The sequence below is a fragment of the Hippocampus comes genome, unplaced genomic scaffold, assembly GCF_001891065.2.
Source record: "Hippocampus comes isolate QL1 unplaced genomic scaffold, H_comes_QL1_v1.1 scaffold322, whole genome shotgun sequence".
Taxonomy (NCBI): Eukaryota; Metazoa; Chordata; class Actinopteri; order Syngnathiformes; family Syngnathidae; genus Hippocampus; species Hippocampus comes.
Genome location: NW_017805137.1, coordinates 772,858 through 784,347, shown reverse-complemented (window position 1 = coordinate 784,347; position 11,490 = coordinate 772,858). Strand labels below are relative to the sequence as shown.

Here is an 11,490-nt window from a genome sequence, read left to right as displayed (position 1 = left end):
TGCTGGAGCCCATCCCAGCTGACTTTGGGCTGAAGGCAGACCACACACCCTGAACTGCTGGTTTAATGTGTAATAGAAATAATATGCATCAATACATGGGCATACACTGTACATATTGTATTGTGTATTATAAACTGTCAATAATACTATATACAGTACTTGTCTGTCCGTCCAAGGGGAAGGCACTGCGAGTTGTCAAATTGTTGCTGCTTGTCGTGCTCCTTTCCATGTAGTGGCGCTGTTCGTTTTCATCGATTGTGAAAACAGAAAGAAAACGCCGGTCCCTTTAACGCGTCTCACGTGGGACTCACGGTCGGGGCTGTCTCGCGTGCTGACAGCTGAGGCAAACTCATCTGTCCTTTCTTCGCCTTCTGACCCCGTTTGCCTCACTTCAACGTCACCGCGGTTTCATTTATGTTCGGATCATAACAAACGGAGTCATAGTCAACGTGTTAGCCGGCGACAGAAACGCCACCTTTCCTTGAGAAGCGTCACTAGTTAGTGGGGCGGGCAGGGGTTGGGGGTCCCGTTGTGGTAGCCACACCAAGAGAGGACGACGCGACGATCCACGAGGTATTCGGACTCCGTAAATTTCACTGACACTTCTGCGAAATGGTGATCACGACAGAAGAACTCGAGCAGATCCTCCTGCGAATGACGGAGCCTGACAACGCGGTAATCCAGCATGTAAGTACTCCAAACGATCGACGTTGTCGGCATCACAAAAATAAATGAGCAGCGGTGGTGATGACATCGCGGTTTGATGTCCGCCGAGGCTTCGGTTGCTGTGGATCCATTTGTGTTTCTTGTGTACGAGTTGCAGACATTGCTGAGTGTTGAGCTGCGTGTTCCCCCTTTAGGTCACGATCCGGCTGAAGCAGGTTTTCAAAGACCCGGCCATCATCCCTGCCCTTTGTGCTGTCATGAGAGGCTCTCAAAATCCGCAGGTATGTGACTGCACAGTTGCGAAGTATTTATTTATATCGTGTGGCATCGCCACCTCCAAAGTGTGTGTCACTCTCTTAAAAGGCAGGGTTCTATTCGTCCTACATCAGTAATACTGTTGGCATTCTCCTAGTGGAACTTTTATGCTAAGGAGAAATTGACGTTTTTTTCTTGTTTGTTTGTTTTTTCTTAATGTGGTGTCCCCTAGGTCCGTCAGTCGGCTGCAGTGATGCTTCGGATGAGAGTGAAGAAACAATGGAGGAAGATAAGTCCCCCTGACAGAGAAAGGTGAAATTCTATGCTTTTACTGAACGTTCTTGATTTGAGAAATGCAGACTTGTTTTTAAAAAAAATCTCTCTCTCTCGCTCACTCTTTCTCTGTGTCAACTTTCACGTCTTTTCACACAGTCTCAAGGCGGTGGTGTTGCAGGCATTCATGCAGGAAACAGAGTAAGCTAGCAATATGACACGCCGCTTGGAGCGGATTTGATTTGCTGCCTCTTTGCCTTGCAGACACCAAGTGCAGCACTCGCTCTCCCAGTTGTGCGCCTTGATGGTCAAACACGAGACCCCCGAGAGCTGGCCTGCCCTTCTGCAGCTCCTCAATCAAGCCACCAAGAGTGTCAACCCACACGATAGACAGGTTGAGCACTGAAGGGCCCGACCAACACTTCAAGTGAGCACTATGCACTCTCTCACCATGCTGCTTCCTCTTGCAGGTTGGACTGCTGCTCCTGAACAAGGTGATCGAGTCCAACCCGGAGCCATTCCAGCCTCACTACTGCCAACTTCTGCAGCTTTTTAGCACCGTGTTACAGGACCACAACAACCCGACAGCCTTGTACTACTGCATCCTCAGCCTTACGGCCATGACCGTTTACACTGGCACACAACATATGGTGAGATCAATGTTATGTTACGTGATGTGGCGGGCACGTGCCCATTCTAACGTACATCCACTGATGTACAACCTATATGTGTGTGTGTGTGTGTGTGTGTGTGTGTGTGTGTGGTAATCGCAATTTGCCGCCTTTTAGAACCAGATGCGCTCCATCATCCCAATTTTGATTGTCGCTGTGAAACAGCTTATTAAAGCAGATGAGGTAAATGTATTCATGTGTTCTGCTATTTTATTTTTATTTTTTTTAATTTAAGCTTTAACAGAACTATTTGTTCACGCAGAGCCAAGCTAGTGAGTCAATGGAGGTATTCAAAGCGCTAATGGAGAGCGAAATGTCCATCATTGTGCCTCACGTTACAGACATGGTTCGCTTCTTCTTGGAGGTGGGGAGCTCCATGTCGTCTCAAATTGCAGGCATTTGTCGACTCCCTCTTAACATGTTCTGACGCAAGCATGCATGCGTTTTGTGCGTTGTGTAGGTGGGCGGGGATACCACGCTGACTGACTCGCTGCGTGTCAGAGCCCTCTCTTGCATTGCCTTTCTCATCAAGTTGAAGAGCAAGGTATGCTCATGCAACAGCATGGCAAATAGCGCCTTGAAAAAGTATTTGCCCCACTCCTGAATTCAGTTTTTTTATTTTTTTTTGCATATCTATCCAAATTATCCTACCATTTCAATATCAGAGACAACACTGGCACTGTACAATACAATTACAACACAACGTGTTTTTTTTTTTTTTAACTTTGTATTTCCCTCTTTTATGCTGTAGACAGTGCTGAAGCAAAAGCTGCTGCTCCCCATCCTGCAGGCCATCTTCCCCATTTTGACTGCAACACCTCCACCCGGTCAGCACGACCCTGAGGATGATGAAGACGACAACGGAGATGGCGAAGAAAATGACAATCCTAAACATTGTGCCGCTCAGGTTGTAAAAGTCTCTGTGCGGCAATTTAGAGTGTGGAGGAATCTGCTGATTCAAGTAAAAGTCTTCTGAGCAATTGTACTTGGTAATACGCAGGTCATTGACACCATGGCGCTCCACATGCCCCCGGAGAAACTTTTCCATCAGCTGGTAAGTCATCCGAGTTCTTTTCATGCCAGTCTGTCCTGTGTCTCCCACGGTGTTCCGTTCCTCCATGACTTGAATTTGTTGGAACGAGTTAGGATCAATCACTAACACGGCAGAAAAGTCTGACTTGCAATCAATGTATTCATTTGAAAAAGTTCTCGAGCAGAAATTGTGCAGCAATAATATGGAGGGAAAGAATCAGGAATACTTTAAAAAAGGAAAAAAAAAGAAGGGGGGCACATACTGTCTGGCATTTGGCAATGGTTTGGTTACAGGAGAATTCGTATGAAACAAACAAGCACATCATGCAAAAAACAAAAAAAAAAACGTATATGAATATGCCGCATGCGTCACGTGAACGAGAGCGGTGACTCCCCGTGCCACTGCTCTAACCTCAACAATTCATGTCCACCGCTTTTGTGTACGCTGCGATATTGTTTCGTGTGCTACGTTGTTTGCGGCCGTGCTACTCCAGCGGTGCACCGTGAATGCTTATTTGTGGAAGAAGCTACCACCAAGCAGTGTCATATCCTGATTTTTATTTGTTTATTTTTGGGGACTGTTAAAAATTGTACCTCAGATGCCGCTGACTCAGATCTGCCTGGCCAGTGATAACCCCTATCAGAGGAAGGGGGGCCTCATGTGTCTTGCTGTGCTGGCTGAAGGATGTGCAGATCATATACGCACCAAGTATGTGCAGTTGTTAACGATGGAATGTTTAGTTTTTTTTTTTTAAATCGGGAACGACCGATGTACCTTGACCCGTCATTGCAGGATGCTGTCGTCGGTGCTGCAGACGGTCTGCCAGAGTCTTTCAGATGCTAATCAGGTGGTGCGCGGTGCCGCTCTCTTTGCCCTGGGACAGTTCTCGAAACATTTACAGGTGACCTTTGACACCGTGATATTTGATCTCCGCCCCATTTCTGTGTTGAAACATTCTAAGTGAGTGTATTGCATCCCTCCATTTTCACAGCCTGAAGTGAGTAAACATTGTGAGGAATTGATGCCTTTGCTGCTCGGCTATCTTTCGTCTTTAAACCAGGCCAAGGTTGGCCATGTCACTAAGGCCTTTTATGCGCTGGAGAATTTCATGGAGAACTTGGGTAAGCTATGGAATAGCGCTGCGTGTACCTTGCCGACTCCATCGGAAACCGCTCGCTTTCCATCAATCTGTACATTAGTATACCGCTGCACGTCAAAATTCTGGACCGCGACACACCACCTTTAGGGCTCCAGAAATCGCCATTCTTTGTCGCACATCGTACGAGACATTGTGGACGTCGTGGTGGGAATGGTTTGAAGAAGACTTTATCCTTTTCACGCTGCGTTAAGGGCACGTGAGGCCTAGTTTGGTGTGAAGGAATTTGAATTTGGCATTACGAGCAAGCGCCCACAAAGACAACAAAGTGGTGCCTTGAGTAAGCACGCTCGTAACTCATAACGCTCATTTGTCAAATCATCTTTCGCCATTGAAATGGCCATCTGTTCAAGCCCATCCCCCCCAAAAAAAACAACAAACATCTAAAAATCGCACTCTGATACTGTACTTTAAACAAAGCTATTCAAGTACTGGCTGCAACCACCAGTAAACGCATTCATACTTTTTCGGCAGCTATAATGCTCATCTGTACATCTCACGACTCAGTGCCACTCTGCTTGCATTTTGGGTATCAAAGGTTTGCGACACCTGTGGGGGATGTGGGCGTTTCCGCATCACAGTGCGTCCGCATGCTAGTCTCACCGAAAGCAGAGTCGGCTGAATGAGGTGAATAATTTAAAAAAAGATCTATAATTATAATAATAATAATTGTTGTTTTTTTTTTCCCCTTGTATTTCTTGTAAAACAGGAGCGGATATTGAGCCGTACCTTCCCACCTTGATGAACACCATGTTGTCTTCCCTCAACAGCACAGACAGCCTGAAAATCAAAGAGCTCACTGTGTCCGCCATCGGCGCCATTGGTGAGTCCGGCTTTTCGGCGCCCTGTCAAACCACCTTGATGCATGTTTGTGAAACGGGTCCATGACATGATCACATTTTATTCTTTGGGGCGGCAATATTGCTGATATCTCGCACGTCCATATCTCCTCAGCCAACGCGGCCAAGGAGCTGCTGGCTCCATACTTCCCCGCGGTCATTGAAAGCCTGAAGGGCTTTCTGACAGCTACCACAGAGGAAATGAGGTCCCTGCAAACTCAGTCTTTAGGCAAGTGAAAATACGTTCCATCGCGGCCCAAAACGTGAAGAAGACTTGTTAGCGAGCAGCTCTCTGTTCCACAGACACGCTCTCCGAGCTGGCTCGAACCATCGGCAAAGAGGTCTTTGCTCCTCTTGCCGCCGAATACGTTCAACTCGGCCTCAAACTCACCGACTCCATCGATGACCCTGACCTGAGACGCTGCACGTACGTTGATCCCGTTTTCCTTCGACGGGCCTCTCGTTTGCATCGAGGAACGTGGAAGGTAACCCATCCTGTCTCCACCAGGTACAGTCTGTACTCATCCCTGTCCACCGTCAGCCCGGACTGCCTGACTCCTCACCTCACTCCTATTACGACAGTCATGCTGCTCGCCCTCAAGTCCAACGAAGGCATCACGGTATGACGCGTGCCAAAGTTATCCGTGCTGCACTACCAAGATTGTACGGAAGGTGGAATAGGGACACGTTCCGCTTCTCAGGCCCACCTTGAGGAGGACAAGACGTTCGTCCTGCTGGACGACGACGACGATGACAACGACGATGATGACGACGACGATGACGACGACGACGATGACGACGACGACGATGACAAGGAAGAGGCAAAGGATTCGGATGAATTTCTGGATGAGGATCCTGAGACGGATCTCCATGATGCCGCGTACAAACATGTTTTCCTCATTGGACACAATGAAAGAGCGTTCGTTCCCCTCATTCTTTATCGGTGGTGTTAGGTTCAGTGTGGAGAACGCCTACATTGATGAGAAGGAGGATGCCTGCAATGCGCTGGGAGAGATCGCCTACAACACTGGGTATGAAAGGTTTTGAGCTGACCGCAGCAAATACGTCACATCGGGGGTGCCCAACCTTTTTTGGGAGCAAAGCTCAACTTTTACAGCGACCGACCTCCCGCGATGACCCCGTTACGCACGCACACACACTAACGCTTAGGTCGTTGTGGGAATGGAATGAATTTATTAAAATGTGTAGACTAAATGCAAGAAAATGAAATGCCTCATGTTCATTTCCATTTGTCCCAATGGAAAGAGTGTTTGTGCCTTCCTGATGCTTGCTTTGTGATTGACAGCGCTGTTTTCCAGCCCTTCTTGGAGTCGAGCTTCCAGCAGGTTTTCGAAATGAGAGATGTAAGTTCCTCTGCCTGCCTCGCTGTCATGCGCTGCCCTACGTCCCACTTTTCGAGCCCTCTCTGTGTCCTCCTTGTCCAGTATCCCCACGAGGATGTTCGCCGTGCAGCATTCGGAGCCATGGGTCAATTCTGTCGGGCACAGCACAAAGTTTGGACCGAGAATCCCACTGACTTCAATCACCAAGGTTCGACTCGGTATATTCACGTGAATGCCAGCGTGCTTCGTGCTAGCTATTTTGCGAGCCAGTGCAGAGAATGACCCAGTAAAAAGTGTCCCCCTGTTCCTCCCGTCGGCAGCCTTGTTGAAGATGCTGGACGTGGTGATTCCCAGCTTTCTGGAGACTGTGCGCACCGAGCCAGAGCGCCAAGTTGTGATGGGCATCCTGGAAACGATGAACAGCGTCATACAGTCCTGCAAGGAGGAGGTTTTCAAGAACCCCACTCGCCTCAAGGAGATCAGCACCGTCATCCGCGACGTTTTGAAGAAGAAGGTGATGATGACCGATGGCTCGTTTCGGTGGTTTCGGTCCGATTTAACCGACAGAAGATTTTGTGTTAGCCTTCGTTGCTCTGAGTCACGAATTACCCCACACTCTCATGTGGTGTTTCACAGGGCTCAATTTTGGGGCCTCTGCTCTTCTCAATTAATCTGTTCCCTTTGGGTTCTAAATACAGTTCAGTTGAGTTGAGACATGATTGTGAGTCACATTGTTGGAGCTGAAGTTATACTGGAACACCAATTTGAGCATTTATTATTTTTTTTCTGCTTCCAGACTGCATGTCAGGACAGCGACGAAGCTGATGACGACGACCAAGAGGTTGGCTCCCAGCTACTGCTGATATCAGACATAGACTTTTCATATTCATAACATTAGGTGCACATGCATCATCCAGTTCGAGAGCGGCATCATTATCTGCCCTAACAAACAATAATAGTGCTGGGTGAGTCGCTCAATTTATTTTGCTATGGTGTAGAGGTGCGCCGTATCTGAGCCACGTCTATCGGTTTTGGGGATGCAGAAGCAACTAACAGAATGCCCCCAATGGGATGTACTCTGACGCTCCCCTAAATTTCCGCTTCTGTAATCGCACCCGCACCACATCAAAGTGAGGACTTTATTTTGGTTAGGATGTACGCGCATGGCAATATTGAACCACCTCCCACAGTGCGTGAGTCTGTGTTGGTGTTGCGGCTTGTTCCAGGCAGAGTACGATGGCATGCTCCAGGAGTTTGCAGGTGAAGGGATCCCCCTCCTGGTTGCCTCTGTGTCAGCGGCCAGCTGCGCTCCTTTCCTCAATGACCTGCTGCCTCTCATTTTGAGCAAAACTGTGAGTTTAGATTTGCTGACAAGTGCACCACATACCAAGTCAGCACTGTTTGTTCAATTAAACAATTATTTTGAGTGTGTTTGTGTTATGTTGTTCTCACACTTGTATATATTCTTATTCTCCTCCAAAGAAATCCTCATGCACAGAGGCTGAAAAGTCCTTTTCTCTGGGTACCATCGGAGAAATTCTGAAGGCTTTGATCAGCACGTCCGGTGGTCGGGAACTGGCGGGCCAACTGTCCAGTCGTGTCCTCCCCGTCTTGGTCGCCGGAGTGAAAGAGAGCGACGCGGAGGTCCGCAACAACAGTGTATTTGGACTGGGATGTCTCGCTCAGGCCGCTGGTCCCCTTGTAGCCTCGTATCCTTTGATTTTGGTGACCGTATATGTTAAAGGGATCATCCGGTCGGGGTGGCCCATTTTTTCACTCCAAAACTATTTTTTTCACTTGTTTTGGAGGAATCTGTAAGACTAACTCTCAAAGCACACCTTCCCAGTCAGCACACCTTTCCAGTCAGCAGTATAGCCACCTTGTGCCCCCTTGAGTCTCCAAAGCTTGTTCTTTAGCAAAGTCCACCTCAGTGATTATCCCACCATGCTGTCGGTCTTTTCAAACATGCTGGCCAAAGAGACCGACCCCAGAGTGATTGATAACCTGTGCGCAGCCCTCTGCAGGATGATTTTGAGCAACATGGATGCCGTCCCATTGGAGCAGGTGACACTAGGGCTCAAGCATAGCCCACAGTGCACTTTTTCATAAGGAGAGAGGAAAACATCAATAGATCACTGTCTTTTCTGACAGGTTGTCCCGGTTCTGGTTGCTCGTTTTCCTCTCAAAGAGGACATGGAGGAGAACAAGACTGTGTTCAGCTGCCTGGCCATGCTGTACTCGCACTATCCCGCTCTGGTAGCGTACATTCCCCTCGAAACTTGCGGCACATAAACTGGTTCGATTCCATGTCGCCCCTGCTAATGTTCTGATGAAGCTTTGTTGCCTTCCAGATTGTCCAGCTGATGAAGCCTATAGTTGACTCGTCCTGCCATGTGCTTGGCAACAAGGAAGTGGACAAAGGTCACTATTGAAGCTGCGACTCTTTCACCATCAAAGCTTTGTTTTTGCCCACTTCAATCTTATTTTTTTTTCTCATTTACACTTCAGAAACGCAGAAAATGGTGGCCACGTTGTTGAAGCAGTTTGCTCAGCAGCACCTAGCGGACTTCCAGGCGGCCGTGAACTCGCTTCCCGGAGAGAAGCGGGCCAAGCTCGGCGCTGTTATCAGCACGGCGTGATGGCGCGCTGCATGAGGAACAGTCAGGCAAAGCAGTTCATTTTTATACTTGTTCGGGAAGAAAAAAAAAAGATACACCACTCATTGTTCCACCGCTAACAACGTTTTTCTTGCCAGAATCCACTAGTAACTTATTTATATTTTATGATCACAAGATTATTCTCTTGTATTTGTCATTCTTGATTTGAGTCTGAAGTGGGATGTCAGAGCTCCAAAAACTTGACAGCAGAAGCTGCACTCAGGATGAGTCAGTGTTCCAGTTCTCCAAAGTGCGATTTAGCACCTCTCAGAAAAGAGCTTTGAAACACACGCGATATGTTTGATCATGAGCGTACATGAATTTGAAATGGCGGGCAAGCGTCTTGCACAAATAGTCCAATCACGCAAGCTCTGGGACAGTTGAACTGCATCGGGCTCCTTAAAGAGCCTTTTCTCTTGCATTCGAGGAGGCTGGCATAATGACGCCGATCAAGGCTCCCAATTTCACCTCACAAGTAGCTGCTGCCACATGGACTGTGACCTCCGAGCAGAGATGAGCGACCAGAAATGGGTGCAGTGTGATGGTTTGCAACTTGGCATTCTCCCAAAACGCCTTGTATTTTGTCACTTAAGAGGAACAGAAATAAAGCCACATTTTCTCTACGTTTGTGAAAGTGTTTTGACCTTACTATACTATGTCGTTTTTTTCGTGCTAAAAACGCCTTACTGTACTATGCCGTTTTTTTCAGCTAAAAACGCATTACTATACTATGCCGTTTTTTTCAGCTAAAAACGGCATACTCTATACTATGTGGTTTTTTTCGTGCCAAAAACGGCATACTCTATACTATGTGGTTTTTTTCGTGCCAAAAACGCCTTACTATACAATGTCGTTTTTTTCGTGCCAAAAACGGCATACTATACTATGTCGTTTTTTTCGTGCCAAAAACGCCTTACAACACTGTCGTTTTTTTCCGCTAAAAACGCCTTACTATACTATGTCGTTTGTTTCGGCTAAAAACGGCATACTATACTGTCGTTTTTTTCGTGCCAAAAACGCCTTACTATACTATGTCGTTTTTTTCGTGCTACAAACGCCTTACTATACGATGTCGTTTTTTTCCTGCTAAAAACGCCTTACTATACGATGTCATTTTTTTCGGCTAAAAGTGCCTTACTATACTATTTCGTTTTTTTCGTGCTACAAACGCCTTACTATACGATGTCGTTTTTTTCGGCTAAAAACGCCTTACTATACTATGTCGTTTTTTTCGTGCCAAAAACGCCTTACTATACTGTCGTTTTTTTCGTGCCAAAAACGCCTTACTATACTGTCGTTTTTTTCGTGCCAAAAACGCCTTACTATACTGTCGTTTTTTTCGTGCCAAAAACGCCTTACTATACTGTCGTTTTTTTCGTGCCAAAAACGCCTTACTATACTGTCGTTTTTTTCGTGCCAAAAACGCCTTACTATACTGTCGTTTTTTTCGTGCCAAAAACGCCTTACTATACTGTCGTTTTTTTCGTGCCAAAAACGCCTTACTATACTGTCGTTTTTTTCGTGCCAAAAACGCCTTACTATACTGTCGTTTTTTTCGTGCCAAAAACGCCTTACTATACTGTCGTTTTTTTCGTGCCAAAAACGCCTTACTATACTGTCGTTTTTTTCGTGCCAAAAACGCCTTACTATACTGTCGTTTTTTTCGTGCCAAAAACGCCTTACTATACTGTCGTTTTTTTCGTGCCAAAAACGCCTTACTATACTGTCGTTTTTTTCGTGCCAAAAACGCCTTACTATACTGTCGTTTTTTTCGTGCCAAAAACGCCTTACTATACTGTCGTTTTTTTCGTGCCAAAAACGCCTTACTATACTGTCGTTTTTTTCGTGCCAAAAACGCCTTACTATACTGTCGTTTTTTTCGTGCCAAAAACGCCTTACTATACTGTCGTTTTTTTCGTGCCAAAAACGCCTTACTATACTGTCGTTTTTTTCGTGCCAAAAACGCCTTACTATACTGTCGTTTTTTTCGTGCCAAAAACGCCTTACTATACTGTCGTTTTTTTCGTGCCAAAAACGCCTTACTATACTGTCGTTTTTTTCGTGCCAAAAACGCCTTACTATACTGTCGTTTTTTTCGTGCCAAAAACGCCTTACTATACTGTCGTTTTTTTCGTGCCAAAAACGCCTTACTATACTGTCGTTTTTTTCGTGCCAAAAACGCCTTACTATACTGTCGTTTTTTTCGTGCCAAAAACGCCTTACTATACTGTCGTTTTTTTCGTGCCAAAAACGCCTTACTATACTGTCGTTTTTTTCGTGCCAAAAACGCCTTACTATACTGTCGTTTTTTTCGTGCCAAAAACGCCTTACTATACTGTCGTTTTTTTCGTGCCAAAAACGCCTTACTATACTATGTCGTATTTTTCGGCGAAAAACGCCTTACTATATAATGTCGTTTTTTTCGTGCCAAAAACGCCTTACTATACTATGTCTTTTTTTTCGTGCCAAAAACGCCTTACTACACTATCTTTTTTTTCGTGCCAAAAATGCCTTACTATACTATGTCGTTTTTTTCGTGCCAAAAACGCCTTACTATACTATGTGGTTTTTTTCGTGCCAAAAACGCCTTACTATAC

The 11,490-nt window shown here is 46.2% G+C and overlaps 1 protein-coding gene across 1 annotated transcript; it reads left to right on the top strand.

Annotated features, from left to right (window-relative positions):
- Nucleotides 1-284: 284 nt before the first annotated feature.
- Nucleotides 285-9,516, top strand: ipo4 (importin 4). Its single transcript, XM_019867161.1, has 30 exons — nucleotides 285-687; nucleotides 861-947; nucleotides 1,154-1,233; nucleotides 1,354-1,395; nucleotides 1,459-1,588; nucleotides 1,665-1,844; nucleotides 1,983-2,048; nucleotides 2,128-2,229; nucleotides 2,326-2,409; nucleotides 2,617-2,772; nucleotides 2,866-2,919; nucleotides 3,497-3,606; nucleotides 3,691-3,799; nucleotides 3,890-4,019; nucleotides 4,764-4,877; nucleotides 5,009-5,122; nucleotides 5,197-5,320; nucleotides 5,402-5,513; nucleotides 5,595-5,773; nucleotides 5,847-5,924; nucleotides 6,200-6,257; nucleotides 6,339-6,444; nucleotides 6,557-6,750; nucleotides 7,033-7,077; nucleotides 7,463-7,588; nucleotides 7,719-7,945; nucleotides 8,168-8,300; nucleotides 8,388-8,492; nucleotides 8,588-8,657; nucleotides 8,745-9,516. The coding sequence occupies exons 1-30, from the start codon at nucleotides 613-615 to the stop codon at nucleotides 8,873-8,875; spliced, it is 3,321 nt and encodes a 1,106-aa protein (XP_019722720.1). The 5' UTR covers nucleotides 285-612; the 3' UTR covers nucleotides 8,876-9,516.
- Nucleotides 9,517-11,490: the final 1,974 nt, after the last annotated feature.